The following is a 17,940-nucleotide window of genomic DNA, read 5'->3' as shown; positions in this document are numbered from 1 at the left end:
GAGAAACTTATAAATGTTAGGAATCTTAATTTAGCTGCTCTAGACATTTCATTACAAAATTTAAAATTAACATTTGCTTGCTTTTTTTGAGAGTTAATAAACTAAACTGCCACATTTACTATCTCTGCATGTAAGATTGCTAAGACATTTATTTAGGAAATAACATTACACCATTATAATTATTTTCTAGCATATCGCAGCAGAAAAAGAAAAAATTCTCCTTGGCCTTATGATATGTTTTCTTCTATCAGCAAAAGAAACAATATAACCTTTTTTCTTTTTTTCATTTTAACCATTTGGCCTTGACTTCTCAGCTCAAGACAAAATTTTAATATTCCGTTACATATAAGCTACCCATAGACAACCTAAAGTTTTCATAACTTTATGTCCTCTGCTATATGCCATATGTTCCTTTTTAAGTTAACCATCTTTTTGAGCATATCTTTAACTGTAAGAAGCCCCAGATCTTTTCTAAGAGTGGGTTAAGGTAGAAATTCTTATTGCTCATTCTCCTTGGGTATGAAGGGGGTAGATATCACTTTTATATTCAAGTGAATCTCAATATCAAAAGAAAGAGATTTGCTGGTAGAAAATTAGGTCACACAGGAAGCAGAAGAACTAAACTTGCTCAGATATCAAACTGTATGAATTTTTCCAAATTCATTATTTTATTCAATCCGAGAAGAGTGTTTTCCTACATCATAGTGAAAACAAAGGTTGCTGCTTCTAATAAATATATCTACTGATTTTTTAGGTTTTTAAGAAGGAAAAGAAGATGGAGAAGAGACTGGCAAGAATCATGCTTCATTATATATAGCCTTTGCCTATAGCGATCAACCACGGCCAACAACTACATCAGTATATTGCAAACACTGTATTCTAGAGCTTCATAATGGACAAACAAAATCTTGCAAACCTTTTCCAAATTTCCCAGAAGGGCAGGAGAGCAGGGATAAGACAACAAAGATATTTGGTGATTAACACAGTTTGCTTAAGCTAATATAAACAAATCTATAACTGAAAAGCAATTGGAATAAATGAAATTTTAGTTTTGAAGAAATCTGTTGACTGTAAATGACACGATTTAATAATTAAATCTACAAAGAAAAGTTTGATAGCAGCATCAATGTCCCTTAAATATTAGAGTTGGATACAAAGAGGATGTACCCTTTTGTTTTCCTCAGAAACTTTGTCAGCATCCTTGTCTAACAAAAGCTGAATGCTTGCAGTGTATCAATAACTGCCAATGCAGAAATTGCCCATGCACTGTAGTCTATCAACAAGTAGTCAGTACCTAATCTGCAGAAGAAACTAAATGAAAAGGGAGCGATATTGTGAAGTATATGTGGCAAGCTCTCAAATAGTAAAATTATACTCTGCTGCTGCTGCTGCTAAGTCGCTTCAGTTGTGTCCGACTCTGTGCGACCCCATACATGGCAGCCCACCAGGCTCTGCCATCCCTGGGATTCTCCTCTAGAACCAGTCAAATGCCCCAGAATAAGGTTTCCATTACCTATTTCCCTATACATATATCATATATCATTTTTCTCAATCTACTTTGTGAATATGACCTGATCAACTCGCTTTCCCATTGTGAATAATATTTTTTGTGGAAATTATTCCCAAAAGGATATTTTAAAAATTTTTTATTCTAAGATGACATCATTGAAAAATTCCTCCCAAATTGATTTCATAGTAGAAAAACAAGAAATAACACAAAGGCAAATAAAAACGCCTGAAGTAGACATGTAAGTCCTGCTATATTTTTTTCATTAGCATGCCAGCCCTCTGACTTTATCATCTGCATAGCATGACAAGAAGCATTTGGTGGCACTTGAGTGCTGAGACACAAAAGTCTCCTGGGCTCTAAGGAGGGTGGGAGTCCCGCTTCCAACTGGGGGTGCTCAGAGGCTGGACCTAAGACAGCCTAATTCGGAAAGTGCAGCGATTATTTTATGACACTGCACCTTTCACGCAATTCTGAATGGTGAGCTTGTGAAGATGTGGGCACCTCTCCAGGGGAAGATGCCATTTGAGTGGGATGATGGGATGACAGCCCTAATTCATGATTAAGCGACACCTCCCGTGGCCCCCTGTTGAAGGTCACACGCACCTGGGAGCCTATGGAACGTCCTGGCCCGCTCAGATGCTCACCAGCTGTCACACGTGGTGTATAAATCAAAGCCTTGGCTATGAGCTGGTGTTTGCTTAGAATACTGTGCCTGAAAAACTTTATTTTTCAATAGACAGCAATATTCACTAAAATGCAAACGGAACAACAGACGGGTGATCCGAACTTGTCTAAAGACTCATGAACACCGAGTCCTTCTCTCTGCACTTCCTTCCCTGTCTCCTCCCCAACTCACCACTCAGCTCACTCTCTAAGACAACTCCATTCCCCAAATACAGCCATTCCTATGAATTCATAGCAAAAATACTTAGGAGGTGCTTACTTTTAACTCTCTACTTTCAAAAGACTTTAACTTCTCTACTTTCTAGAAAGACTAGATGTTTCAAGTAAGGATTTAATTTTGTCCACTACACATACACGCAATAGCACTGGATACCACTGCATACAAAGGCTATAGTTTCAAAGAGTCGTCTAAGTAGAAATACTCCAGCGGAGAACCCTTCCCCTTCTTATCTCTATCAACCTGGTGGGCAAGTCTAACAGGCAAAGTCAAGCTCAGGAGTTACCTCCTCTGTGAAGCCTATCCTTACTCCTTTACCCCCTGGCACAATGAATAACTCCATCTTCTTTACCAATTATATGCTTTGCACACATTTTCCTGACCACCCATGGCTGAATATAAGTATTTTCTAGGAGGGAGCTTGAACAAGAGAGAAGCAAACTATATTAAAACAGGGAGAAAGTGTGAATTCAAGTCTTACCTTTAGTAAACATTCCTCGTAGGCAGTAGAAAAGTTTGAAGCCACTTTACCAGCATTTGTATTAGTATTTTTAAGAAAAAGACTATAGATTGTTTAACTTCTTACATTTGTTACTGAAGCTAAAATATTGCCTTTTTTCCCCAAAGCATACCTCATTAGATCATATATGTCTATGTCCCCTCCCCTCATCCATCACATCTTAATTATTTCTCTAACAAAACCTACACTAGTCAACACAGCTAATGATGACCCTAAACTGCAAACATAGCACCTAGGTAGCAATAACTGGGCTCTCCAAAGCTAACCCAGAAAGCGTTAATCTTTAAAGCAAACTAAAATATCCCTATGACATTTCTGTGAGGCAAGAAATGGTGAATAATATACCTTTTAATATTTAGAAATACTCTTGATATTTGAACTTACTCATTATCATTTGTTTAATGAATATTCACATGCCTCACAAAACTGTGAAGGTTTCAGATGTAACACTGGAATATTTTATTCCAATGTGCTATAAAAGAACAAATAGTTCTATAGATTATCTGCACCCTAATCCTCAATCCTCCACTGATTTCATAAGTAGTTTCTGTCGCCCTGGCAATGCTTATAAAATAAATGTTTTACCGTACCTACATATGACTCTGTTGCCCTGGTAACTCACTGTGTCCTAGAAAGTACGATATGGATTTTATTTTAGCTGCATACTTCCTTTCTCTAGAGATAAACCATAGAAAATAAGGCTTTAAGAGATATGATAAACACTGTATCCAATGTTTGCAACATTTAATTATATTTGATATGCTAAATGGCTGTTAATATTGTAATGTTTCAACACATTTACAAATGAATTGGCAAATTCCAGTTTAGTGATGAAGCCCTGACAAAGAAATCCTGAGTACATATTGGACATATTGAAGGTGATGTATCGTTGGAACTTCTCTTTGCACCTGTCAATCTTTTATTCAGAATGGCATTCCTTCAATTCTAAAAAGTGTGCTATTCCTTGGGACTTCCCTATGGTCCAGTTGTTAAGAATCCAGCTTCCAATGCAAGAGGCACAGGTTCAATTCCTGGTCCGGGAAGATCCCAGATGCTGTAGAGCAACTAAGCCTCTGCTCCACAGCTACTGAGCCTGCGAGCTACGAGAGACGCCTCTGCAATGAGAAGCCCCTGCATCAAAACCAGCCCAGGCTCACCACACTACAGAAAGCCCTCATGAAGCAACGATGACACAGCATAGCCCAAGAAAAAAATTTTTTTTAATTCTTCAAAAAAATTAAAAAGTGTGTGGAAAGTATGCCATATCTGATGAACAATAGTTGCATTTCAATAGACAACAATATACCTTTTGAACCAAGCTTTTCTCTTATTCCCTAACCACAGACATCTCACTTAATGCAGGCTATTTGCCTTGCTGCCTTCTGAAATAATTTGAGGACCCCCTCAGACTTTTTGTGTGTTAATTTCATGGAAAAGGTCCCCTTTCTATTTATTTAACTTCAACAGCATGCCCATCCTCTAAGTTCATGTTTCCATCTCTGTTCTTCCATGCTCTAAGCTGTTCATAGTTACCTTGCCACTTTTAATGTTACATAAACGCCAAACAATTCACACCTTTTCTGCTATAGAGTTTTAATTGACTCATTCTGAGCATGTAGTAATTACTCCACAAAGAGACTGTACACCTTGAGGACAGACTGTTTCCTTCTTGCTCTCCCTCATTTCAAACAGTACTTAGAATATTCTGTGCATATTTAATGCTTAAAAATACTTGTATATTTTCTGTTGAATTTTTTCATTGAAATCAATGTTCTCAGTTTCCTAAAATGAACAGTCGACGCCTGGTATAACTGAGGGCACAGAAAAAGACTTAATCAAGTGACTATTTCAAGGAGAAATGGATATTTTCACTTTCATGTCCACTGCAGGGTTATTCACAATAGCAAAGATATGGAACAATGTAAGTCTCCATCAATGGATGAATGGAAGAAAGGGTGACATTTTATATACTTATTATATATGTATTATGCATACATACACACACATGTGTGTACTGGAATATCATTCAGTCACAAAAAGAAGGAACCCTGCCGTTTGTGACAACATGGTTAACCTTGGACACCTGGACGCTCACAGGCTAGGCTGGGTCAGTCTCTTGTGGGGTCACAGCTCCGTTCTCCTGGGTCCTGGTGCACACGAGGTCCTGTTTGTGCCCTCCAAGAGTCTGTTTCCCAGTCCTGGGTAAATTCTGCTGGCTCTATGTTGGGGTTCATGGTGACCTCCTCCAAGAGGCCTTATGCCTTACCCAGGTCTGCTGCACCCAAAGCCCCTGCAGCAGGCCACTGCTAACCCGTACCTCTGCAGGAGACATCAAACACAGTTCCGTCTCAGTCTCTGTGGGGTCTCTGGGTCCTCATGCGCACTAGGTTTGTTTGAGCCCTCTGAGCGTCTTTGGTGGGTATGGGGTTTAATTCTAAACACCATTGTGCCCCTACTACTGTGTTGCTAGGGCTTCTCCTTTACCCTTGGACATGAGGTATCTACTCAAAGTAGCTCCAGTCACGCAAAAAAGATGTCCTTTTCATTACAAGGGACTGGAATGCAAACGTAGGTAACCAAGAAACACCTGGAGTAACAGGCAAATTCGGCCTTGGAGTACAGAATGAAGCAGGGAAAAGGCTATTTGAGTTTTGCCAAGAGAATGCACTGGTCATAGCAGACACCCTCTTGCAACAACACAACAGAAGACTGCACACAGGGACATCACCAGAAGGTCAATACTGAAATCAGACTGATTATGTTATTTGCAGCCAAAGATGGAGGAGCTTTATACAGTCAGCAAAAACAAGACAGGGAGCTGAGAGTGGCTCAGATCATGAACTCCTTATTGCCAAATTCAGACTGAAATTGAAGAAAGTAGGGAAAACCACTAGATCATTCAGGTATAACTTAAATCAAATTCCTTCAATTATACAGTGCAAGTGACAAATAGATTCAAGGGATTAGATCGCATAGACAGAGTGCCTGAACAACTATGGATGAAGGTTTGTGACACTGTACAGGAGCCAGTGATCAAGATCATCCCCAAGAAAAAGAAATGCAAAGAGGCAAAATGGTTTTCTCAGGAGGGCTTACAAATACCTGTGAAAAGAAGAGAAGTAGGCAAAGGAGAAAAAGGAAAGATATACCCATTTGAATGCAGAGTTCCAAAGAATAGCAAGGAGAGATAAGAAAGCCTTCCTCAGTGAATAATGCAAAGAAATAGAAGAAAGCAATAGAATGGGAAAGTCTAGAGACCTCTTCAAGAAAAAGAAGAGACCTCTTCATGCAAAGACGGGCATAATAAAGAACAGAAATGGTATGAACCTCACAGAAGCAGAAGATATTAAGAAACGGTGGCAAGAATACAAAGAAGACTATAGACAAAAGATCTTCACGACCCAGATAATCACGATGGTGTGATCACTCACCTAGAGCCAGATGTCCTGGAATGCAAAGACAAGTGGGCTTAGGAAGCATCACTATGAACCAAGCTGGTGGAGGTGATGGAATTCCAGGTGAGCTATTTCAAATCCTAAAAGATGATGCTATGAAAGCGCTGCACTCATTATGCCAGCAAATTTGGAAAATTCAGCAGTGGCCATAGGACTGGAAAAGGTCAGTTTTCATTCCAATCCCGAAGAAAGGCAATGCCAAAGAATGTTCAAGCTACCGCACGATTGCACTCATCTCACAAGCTAGCAAAGTAATGCTCAAAATTCTCTCCAAGGCAGACTTCAACAGTATGTGAACCATGAACTTCCAGATGTTCAAGCTGGTTTTAGAAAAGGCAGAGGAACCAGAGATCAAATTGCCAACATCCACTGGATCATCAAAAAAGCAAGAGAGTTCCAGAAAAACATCTACTTCTGCTTTATTGACAATGCCAAAGCCTTTGACTGAGTGGATCACAACAAACTGTGGAAAATTCTGAAAGAGATGGGAATACCAGACCACCTTACTGCCTCCTTAGGAACCTGTATCAAAGTCAGCAAGTAACAGTTAGAACTGGACAAGGAACAGCAGACTGGGTACAAATCGGGAAAGGAATATGTCAAGGCTGTCACCTTGACACCTGCTTGGTCACCCTGCTTGTTTAGCTTCTACGCAGAGAGCATCATGAGAAATGCTGGACTGGACGAGGTAGAAGCTGGAACCAAGACTGCCGGGAGAAATATCAACAACCTCAGATATGCAGGTGACACCACCCTTATGGCAGAAAGTGAAGAGGAATTAAAGTGCCTCTTGATAAAAGTGAAAGAGGAGGGTGAAAAAGTTGGCTTAAAGCTCAACATTCAGAAAACTAGATCATGGAATCTGGTTCCATCACTTCATGGCAAATAGATGGGGAAACAATGGAAACAGTGGCTGACTTTATTTTGGGGGGCTCCAAAATCACTGCAGATGGTGACTGCAGCCATGAAATTAAAAAATGTTTGCTCCTTGGAAGGAGAGTTATGACCAACCTTGACAGCATATTAAAAAGCAGAGACATTACTCTGCCAACAAAGGTCTGTCTAGTCAAGGCGATGGTTTTTCCAGTGGTCATGTATGGATGTGAGAGGTGGACTATAAAGAAAGCTGAGCGCAGAAGAATTGATACTTTTTAACTGTGGTGGTGGAGAAGACTGGACAGTTCCTTGGACAACAAGGAGAGCCTACCCATCCTTCCTATGTGAAATCAGTCCTGAATATTCATTGGAAGGACTGATGCTGAATCTGAAACTCCAATACTTTGGCCACCTGATGCGAAGAACTGACTCATTTGGAAAGACCCTGATGCTGGGAAAGATTGTAAGTGGGAGGAGAAGGGGATGACAGAGGATGAGATGGCTGGATGGCATCACCGACTCAACAGACATGAGTTTGAGTAAACTCCAGGACTTGGTGATGGACAGGGAGGCCTAGTGTGCTGCTGTCCCTGAGGTTGCAAAGATTCAGACATGACTGAGCAACTGAACTGAACTGAACAACCTTGACAGCATTATGCTAAGTGAAATATACCAGACAAAGACAAATACTACATAGTATCACTTATATGTGGAAGATAGAGAAAAACAAAAACCTTCAAACTCATAGAAACAGAATAGAAACTGGTTGCTAAGGGCTAGGGGTGGGGTGGGGAAAACAAGTGAGTTTGGTTAAGGGTACAAATTTTCAACTATAAGATAAATAAGATCTGAGACGCTAATATAAATCATGTAAACTATAGATGATAACAACACTATGTTGAATAACTGAAATTTTCTAAGAAAGTAGAACTTAAATGTTCTCATCAGAAAAATAGGATAAATATATAAGGTGATGAAAGTTAATTAAAAATTTAAAGTTAATTAATAATTAGTTAACTAGATGGTGGGAATTGTTTCATAATAAATTCATTTTGGGAGGATGTACTGCATGGCATGTGGGATATTAGTTTCCCAACCAGGGATCAAACCAATGACTCCTGCATTAGAAGTAAAGAGTCTTAACCACTGGACCACCATGAAAGACCCATGTATATATAATATACATTTCAAATTACCAGGATGTTTAATTATCTTAAAACCTTACTTGTCAATTATACCTCAATATAAGTGAAAAAGAAATAATTCTTGAGTAAATGGAAAGACATATTTTTTTCTTAGATACAAAGTTAATGTTGTACATGTATGATGTTCTTAACTTTCCTATTGGTTAATATATAAATTTATGGTGATCCCCACCAAAATTTTAGAAGAATTAAAAAAAAAAACTTATTAAACTGCTCTTGATGTAATCTGAAAATGTAAAATGATCTGAAAAATTTTTGAGAAACAACAAAATGTAACAATTGAAGCAAGTGGTGCTATTATAAAGTGACAGTAATTAAAATAATAGCACAATAGTCAAGAAACAGGTAGGACAGAATAGAGTCTAAAAATAGATCCAAAGATATAAAAATCCTATTATAACAATTGGCATAAAGTTTTATATCAGTAGAGAAAATATAGGTGACTCATATGGTAGACATTGTTATGATAACTGGTTACCTGTTTGGGCAAAAAAAAGAGTTGGATCATGGTCTCATTTCACATTACAAAATAAACTCCAAAAATAAAGACAAAATTAAAATAAAAGTTACTATAAACACAATAGCAAAAAAAATGGTGCTTTAAATCATACAGTTAATAAGGCATTTTGCACAGAGTCCAGGTATTTTAAAGTCGAGACTGGCAAAATTAGCCTGTGAGCCAAATGCGGCCCTCACCTCTTTCTGTAAATAAAGTTTTATTGGAACTCAGCACTAGCAATTCATTTATGAATTTTGTGTGGCTGCCTTTATGCTGCAGCCACAGGACAGAGTGGGTGTGACAGAGACCACACGGCTCAAAATCCAGAAAATCTTGTTGTTTGGCTCTTTATAGAAAAAGTTTGCTGATCACTGCCCTAAAGGGAAAATAAAGATGAAATGTATGATACTAAATACTAAAGTCATGCATGATAAACACCATAAAATTAAATTCCAAATAAACTGGGAAAATATCCAGAATATCTCTGGCAATGTTAACTTAAAGACTGTAATAAGTTCCTTTAAAAAAAAATAAGATCATTACTCAAAAAGAGAAACGAGCAAAACAAATAAACTTGGAGCTCAGAAAAAGAATAAAATTAGTCAATATACATACAAAAGTGACTCAACTTCTCTAGGACTCAGAGAAATATATAACATTGGTAAGATACCACTCCCTGTTTATCACATTAACAACATATTTGAAAATTGGGATCACCCAGTATTAATTGAGGCCTGGGGAAATAAACACTCTCACTTAAGGTACAATTTGACAATAACTACATCAAATTTTAAAACACACATAACTTTTGTTCCAGAAAATATGCCACAGATTGTTTTTTCACAAGTGCTCAATATTATCGTCTTAAGTGTACAACAAGTACCTGCTACAAATTAAAGGGCTATGAATGGGAAACTGCTGCATTTATGTAATGACATGCTATAAAGTGTTAAAAAGAGTTGACATAGATCTTTATGTGACTCATATGTAATGACCTCTAGCACGTTCTGTTGTTGGAAAAAATAAAGCCAACTGCAATAACGGTATTTGAAGAGTGACCTCGTATATGTTTAAAGCACACGCATTAGCACACAGGCACTTCTGTATACATAACCATTGACTGCATGCTGACATACAAACTCACATACAGAGTCACAAGGCTATTTTTCTGGAAGATAGAGGTGATGAGTGAAGGAGTCCTACAAGGAAAGTTTTATGCTGTCTGAACATTTTGCGTGTTTTATTTTTATTTTTAAAATTTTTCTTATTGGAGTATAGTTGCTTTACAATGTTGTTCGTTTCTGCTCTACAGCAAAGGGAATCAGCTGTATGTATACACGTGTGCATATGCGTGCTAAGTTGCTTCAGCTGTGTCCAACTCTTTGTGAAACTATGGCCCACAGCCCGCCAGGCTCCTTTGCCCATGGGATTCTCCAGGCAAGAATACTGGAGTGGGTTGCCATGCCCTCCTCCAGGGGCTCTTCCAGACCCAGGGATTGAGCACATGTCTTTTATGTCTCCTGCATTAGCAGGCAGGTTCTCTACCAACAGTGCCGCTTGGGAAGCCCGTACTTATAATAAATTCCCTCTTTATTGTATTCCTTCCCATTCGAGTCACCACAGAGCACTCACTAGAGTCCCCTGTGCTGAAAGTGAGAGTCTCTCAGCCGTGTCCAACTCTTTGTGACCCCATGGACTATACAGTCCACAGAATTCTCCAGGCCAGAATACTGGAGTGGGCAGCTGTTTCCTTCTCCAGGGGATCTTCCCAATCCAGGGGTCGAACCCAGGTCTCCCGCATTGCAGGCAGATTCTTTACCAGCTGAGCCACAGGGAAGCCCAAGAACACTGGAGTGGGTAGCCTGTCCCTTCTCCAGGGGATCTTCCCAACCCAGGAATCGAACTGGGGTCTCCTGCATTGCAGGTGCATTTTTTATCAACCGAGCTATCAGGAAATATACAGTAGGTTCTCATTAGTTATCTACTTTATACATAGTATCAATAGTGTATATATGTCAATCCCAATCTTCTAGTTCACCCCCTCCCCCCGCCCTGTGGTAGCTATAAGCTTGTTCTCTACACCTGTGACTCTATTTGTGCTTTGCCAATAAGTTCACCTGTACCGTTTCCCTAGATTCCACATATAAGCGATATTATACGGTGTTTATTTTTCCCTTTCTAACTTACTTCACTCAGTGTGAGTCTCTAGATCTACCCCTATTGACGCAAATGGCATTATTTCTTTTTTCAATATTGACAATATTCCATTGTATATATGTCCCACATATACATATATACAATGGCTGAGTAATATTCCATTACATGTATGTACACATCTTTATCCATCCCTCTGTTGGTGCACATTTAGGTTGCTTCCATGTCCTGTAATTGTAAATAGCACTGCAATGAATATTGGGGCACATGTATCCTTTCAAATTATGGTTTTCTCCAGATATATGCCCAGGAGTGAGATTGTTAGGTCGTATGGAGACTTTGGGACTTCCCTGATAGCTCAGCTGGTAAAGAATCCGCCTGCAATGCAGGAGACCTGGGTTCGATCCCTGGGAAGATCCCCTGGAGAAGGGAAATGCTACCCACTCCAGTATTCTGGCCTGTACAGTCCATGGGGTCACAAAGAGTCAGACACAGCTGAGGGACTTTCACTTTTTGGGGGGCCTCCCTGGTAGCTTAGTTGGTAAAGAATCCTCCTGCAATGCAGGAAACCCCTGTTTGATTCCTGGGTAGGGAAGATCTGCTGGAGAAGGGATAAGGCTACCCACTCCAGTATTCTTAGGCTTGCCTTGTGGCTCAGCTGGCGAAGAATCCATCTGCAGTGCAGGAGACCTGGGTTCGATCCCTGGGTGGGGACGATCCCCTGGAAAAGGGAACCCACTCCAGTGTTCTGGTCTGGAGAATTCCATGGACTGTATAGTCCATGGGATCACAAAGAGTCAGACGTGACTGAGTGACTTTTACTTGGATCTTCCCTGTAGATCAGAAGGTAAAGAATCTGCCTTCAATGCAGGAGACCCGGGTTCTATCCCTGGGTTGGGAAGATCTCCTGGATTAGGGAATGGCAATCCACTCCAGCATTCTTGCCTGGAGAATCCCATGGACAGAGGAGCCTGGCAGACCACAGTCCGTGGTGTCACACAGAGTCGGACATGACTGAGCGACTAACACTACTTCATGGAGACTCTACTTTTACTTTTTTAAGGAACCTCCATACTGTTCTCCGTAGTGGCTGTGCAGGCACTTTTGAATCATGAGCTTTGAATTGCATTGTTTGAATGTTCATTGCCCCTAAGTTCATTTTAGAATTTTTTTTAAGTTGCCATAGAATTTTGAAGTTACATTTAACAATGGCAAGACCAGCACTGCTTGCTACAGTACTTAGGGTATCAAAGAGACTTTGCGCTCAAGAGTCTGTACTTACTTTACCCCAGAAATCTACTTACAGGGAGCTGACACCCATATGAAGATGTTCCTTTTAAATTTATTTTCAAATATTTTTGAATCCTCTTCTGGTAGAAATGGTGTACATGGGCTAAAGTTCCTGCTTTGTGTTTGCTAGTTATTTTAAAAGATTTGGCCAGTAGATCCACCAGGTAAAGTCCCTCCATAGCAAACACATTTTGTCTTTGTTTGGTACTTTGACAATGAAACTCAGAAGGTTAGAATTTTTGCTCAGCTCAGCAGTTGGAATAAAAAGATAGTATCTGAAAACACCGCTTTCTGAACAGAATTCTAATGATTTCAATGTCCTTTCCAAACTTGATGATGTGCTTTTAGGGGAAATGTGTCTGCAAGTTTGGAGGATACAGCCCTTAAAATTAAGCCTTACCTAATCACCAGTTACCAATGAAATATTCTTGGAGCTCTTTCTTGAACTTTTTATTGTTGTTGTTCTACAGGGAAAGTTTATATTGACACGTTAGCTGTAAATGTAAGGTTTATTCATCAGAAGTGTTATAATTTAGCCAGGTATAGCAACAAATCCCACAGTGGTTCCATAAAAGCATCTTGCATTTCTTAGAATCCTGTAGTTAGAGAATATAGTGTTAGTGCAGTCACTCAGTCACGTCCAACTTTTTGTGACCCCATGGACTGCAGCCCTCCAGCTTCCTCTGTCCATGGATTCTCCAGGCAAGAATACTGGAGTGGGTATCCCTTGCTTCTCCAGGAGATCTTCCCAATCCAGGGATTGAACCTGCGTCTCCTGTACCACAAGGTGGATTCGTGACTGTCTGAGCAATCAGGGAAACCCAGTAGTTAGATATCCTGTTTGTAATTAGGTAAAAATGAAAACGGACCTTTATCCTTGAGGATAAATAATGCTAAACACATGAAGGACAGAAGATTTATGACTCACACAGGCCTAAATAAAATTTAAGAGAACTGAACTCTGCTGCTTCTTGGGAGCTATCATCTTTTCTCCCTGTCAGCACAGATTTAACAAAATACCCGATGTATTCCAACATGGGGATTTCACTTGTGCATTCATAGAAGATTCCAGTGTGACAAGCTGCCAAGCAAAGTAGATATCTGGTTCAATCCATCACCTATTAAAACCCTGCCAGTGTCATAGCGAAATTTCAGAGTTTAGGAAAGAAACCCTGCACTGGCAATCAGCAACACGTACCTGGCGGCACTGGCAATGTCAGCAAAGAGTGTGTTCCTGAGTCAGTCTTGCAGTGTTATCTTTCAGTGAACAAGAAATAAAGTGCAAGTAAAAATGCTCTCACTGCCATCAGCAGGATTTGACCCGATCAAGTCCCAGAGTCCAACACACAGACAGAGAATGGTTTCCTTGCAGAAACACCAGTACGAGAGATAGGATCCAGGCAAGGCAACTTTTAGCCCCCTTTCCTTAAAAGTGAAAAGCTTCTCAGAGTCTTTCTTCTAAAGTTATGGAAAGGTACACCGCACATGACTCAGAAATTTCAGTCTCTGAAGAAGAAAGCCTAAGCCAGCTGTAGTTTTACACTCAGGATTTCTGTTGGTCTCTCATCCCTTCTGTCCATCAATTCACGTCTCCCTTACAGATCATTACCCGTCCCAGGTAGGAAAAGACCAGAGGCACCGTGCTCTGTGCTAAGACTTGACCGAAGTGCTGGCTTCAGATACAAGCCTGGCTGAGACCGTGGGGCCGTTGAGTCAAGCCTACGCAGAACCCGCAGGACTCTTGCTAGAGTCTAGGAGTCCATGAGCTTCATCACGAGGCGGGGAGCATGTCTCTACCCTATGTACAGAGACCTTACCTGTGAGAGTTTCCCAAAATTGTGGAGGAAGAACCATGAGAAAGGAGAAAAGTTGTAAACAAATTAATATGGGCAACCTACGGGAGATGTGTAGCTATTCACACCTTGAATTTATTTGTAAAGTAGGTTCCAGTGACTGCCACACAAGAGGGAACCCAGTAGGCCTTTAATTTTTATTTTCATTACTTGTATTTATTTTTATTATAGGTGTTGAAAGATTCAGCAAGTAAATCAGAGAAGCACCAATCTAAGTGATTCATCTTATTTATAGCCACAGAGGCTACCTTCACCAAACTCATTATTAGTAAAGTGTGCAAAATGAGCAGGATAAATGTGGTAGACATGGCTGATTATTGCTTTTTCTTGAGTTCTTCCTGTACCAACACTCATTTTACACAATTGGCCTAAGCTAAAGCAGGATTTGTGGTCATCTACTCATATAACTGGGTAATGATAACAGTAATTTATTGAGTGTTTGATATTTGTCGGGTGCTATTTTAAGAGCTTTAAAGCATTACTTCACTTAATCAACTGAAAGCATAATAATTTAATTGTGATTGTGTCCATATTACAGACAAGAAAATTGTGGCTCAGGAAGTTTAACCGCCCAAAGTCCTATGTCAGAAAGGATTTCCTCTCCCAAAGAGCCTAACCAAGAATCCATGCTATTAATCACCCACTCATTCATTCCTTTTCTTCACATCCAGGTGGTTTATTTCTTCGCCCCAGATCCTCACCTACATATTTTTATTTAGTATTTAGTAATATTTAGTATTACAGAGCAATTAACATTACAGAGCAATTAAACAACCCCATTCTGGTGATAAAACCAAGATCAGTTGCATCAAGGTTCTTCATATAATAAAACAACCAACAAAACTTATAAGGAAACAACTGATGGTGCAAGTAATGTGTTTCCAAAGTGCTGCTTAGCCAATGTTTCCAAGTTAAAAACAACAAAGTGGTGGGTGGCCCAGCCACTCCTGTTCCCAGGAAATCTGTCCCAGGCAAAGGTGCTACATCTTAAACCAGGGTCCCTAACCTCCAGGATCTAATGCCTGATGATCTGAAATGGAATTGATGTAATAATAATAGAAATAAAGTGCACAATAAATGGAATGCACTTGAATCATCCTGAAACCACCCCCTTCCCCACTGGTTCGTGGAAGGATTATCTTCCACAAAACCAGCCCCTGGTGCCAAAAGGTTGGGGACTGCTGTCTCAAACAGGGTGACCTAAGCTCAAACATCACGCAGAGTCTAGTCAGGGGAAGGGATATTAGGGAGCAATAGCCATGGCAAGAAGATCTCATAGGGACAAATGAACACTCACACACACACACACACACACACACACACAACTATTGCTAGGGGGAAAGATACTAGAAATAATACATCCCAAAATGGGTGAAGCTGGAAGCTGGGATAGGGAGGAGGAGGTGCTTATGAAACACTTTGCTAGGGTCCTGAATGACAGTTGAAATGAAACACAAAATCTTCCCTTCTCCTCACAGCTTCCCAAGTATTGTGGAATCATACACTTTTGGTATCTGAAAAAGAATTCAGATGTTGCCAGATGTGCATTCCTTTAGGTCTCAATGAGATGATGCTTGACCTCAGCATGACGACCAAGCCAGCCTCCGCACTCTCTAAACACACGCACATTATTTCCTTAGAAGGTGGTTGCTTCCTTCTAGAAAGTCTCTTCAGAACTTGGCAAGGCTTCTTCCCTCTTCCTGTGTTGGCCCAGTCTGTGCTGTATGCTGGTCTGGCAGCATCTATTGGATTCTACCTGATGACTTGGACAGAAAAGAACAGCATGGATTCCTTGCCTGTCGGTCTGATTTCCACAACACAGACCAGATGAACTCACGAAGCCTCCAAAGTAGGCAAATAAGAGTAAACAGGGAGATTTGCAAAACAGGGTCTAAAGATCTGCTGTCATAAGCTACATATACTTTATTTTTAAAATACAAAGCAAACTATCAAAACACTAGGAGCAACATGGAATGCTCCTTTTTATGAAAAACTGGACAAACCTCAATTATGAAAGCCAGGTGCTGTGATCCTTTGAGTCCAGGAAATGGATGTCTGTGTATGTAACTCCCTGTTTTTGATATGCAGGACTTTATTTATATTTATCTTTGAAAAAAGTTAAAATGTAGCATTGCTTCTTCTTTGTACAACTGATACATTCACTAATAAGGATTGATGACCATAATAAGGTATAACATGCCATAATTTAAACATTGTTTTCATATATTCTCTTGGCTTTGATCCTCCCCTAAGCCATGTTAAGTACAGTGACAGAGAGGAAACAAAGTTAACGACTTGAACAGACCCAGGAGAGTACACCAGGGACCCTGTCACACAACTTCCCTATGGGGACCTTTCCCCTTCTCCACACTCTCATGAGTGTATCGTTCTAGAAATCTTCCTGTCCTGTCCTTTTCAAGAGCTAGGAAACATGCAAGAACTTGACAAAGATACACAGAATCACTAGCCTTCAGCCTGTATTCTAATGGAACATATATTTTTCCTTTGGGGCTAACGTCATATTGTACCACAAAATGGAAAAAGCTAGCTAGCAGAACATAGTTTGAATATTTGGGGAAGACATTTTCCACTAAAGAAGAGAATGACTCTGGTTAGTTAACATAAAAGTCATCTACTGACCTTACTATCTACTATCTAGCCGCACCTATTCGTAGATGAATACCTTCCTATTTCAAATATGTTGCTTTGAGTCAACACTGAGCCATGATTCGCAAAACCATTCCCAAAGCACCCAAAGAAAAGAAAGCGTAACAGAAAGAGAAGGATGACAGAAAGGCTTTCTTCCCACAGTGGGTTTAACTGTCCAGAGCATACGGCACTGCATGCAGACTCTCCCTCTTCATCACAAATGGTAGACAGCAATGTGAGAGGTTGACTGCTATTTCCTCCAATCAAGCTGATTCTCTCCCTCCTTCCCTCTCTCTTCCTCTCTCAGCTCTCTTTCTATCACTGTCCCTATCTCTGTCTATTGTACACGCTTTTGTAGAATTTCAGGAACAGCTTTCTATCTGGAAAATAGGGCTGCCAGAAAGAGGCATGGAATAGAACAAAAGCTTTACCCCAGAGCTTCTCCACGTTACACAAGCTTGCACTCAGATAATAGAAACATCGAGCCTCAGGTGACTGAGAACACTTACTGTTGGTTGCATAACGTATGGCGGATGAGGCATCCATGAAGTGCTCTGGACCTATGCATCAAACAGCATTTATTAGCACAAAGCAATCACAGAGAGAACTCGGTTCTTGGCGTTCAGTGGGGTCACACTAGGTCATAAGAAAGTGGAGTCCATCTGACTTACAGCAAATCAGTGCTCAAAACTAAGGATGGAAAGGAAACTCTTAGACCTGATTCATTTGGTCCCTGAAACATGGTAGAATGAAAGCAAATTCCTACTTCACTGCAGCTGGCGGTAATGGCCACATGGGCTACACCATGGGCACATTTGGAGGCTGTTATTGGAGACAAAAGTCTTAGAAGGCTTCAGGGATCTGCTGTTTGGAGGTCAACATCCTGGAAGATCCAGGCGAAAAAAGAAGGCAGCATTACTTAGCATGATTGCTAAAACTTCCTCTTTTTCTGTCATTGGTTCTAACCTCAAATTCTCAAGTGATCCCATCTTGGAAATAAATCCAAGTGGTAAAAGTTGGGGAATGAA

General features: G+C 40.1%; 1 protein-coding gene across 6 annotated transcripts in view; it reads right to left on the bottom strand.

Moving 5' to 3' along the window:
* The window catches only part of RBMS3 (RNA binding motif single stranded interacting protein 3), a 773,699-nt gene that overhangs the window by 102,096 nt on the left and 653,663 nt on the right, over positions 1-17,940 (bottom strand). For 4 of the 6 annotated variants that reach the window (XM_065932912.1, XM_065932913.1, XM_065932916.1 and 1 more), the window contains exon 10: positions 17,422-17,472. The exons of the other annotated variants lie outside the window; for them this stretch is intronic. In XM_065932912.1, coding sequence (XP_065788984.1) covers positions 17,422-17,472 — 51 coding nt within the window. The remainder of the gene's footprint in view (positions 1-17,421; positions 17,473-17,940) is intronic. 6 annotated transcript variants of the gene reach the window in all.

Source organism: Muntiacus reevesi, chromosome 4, assembly GCF_963930625.1.
Source record: "Muntiacus reevesi chromosome 4, mMunRee1.1, whole genome shotgun sequence".
In the NCBI taxonomy this organism is placed as follows: Eukaryota; Metazoa; Chordata; class Mammalia; order Artiodactyla; family Cervidae; genus Muntiacus; species Muntiacus reevesi.
The sequence above is the reverse complement of the archived record's forward strand: the minus strand, read 5'-3'. Positions and strand labels throughout refer to the sequence as shown.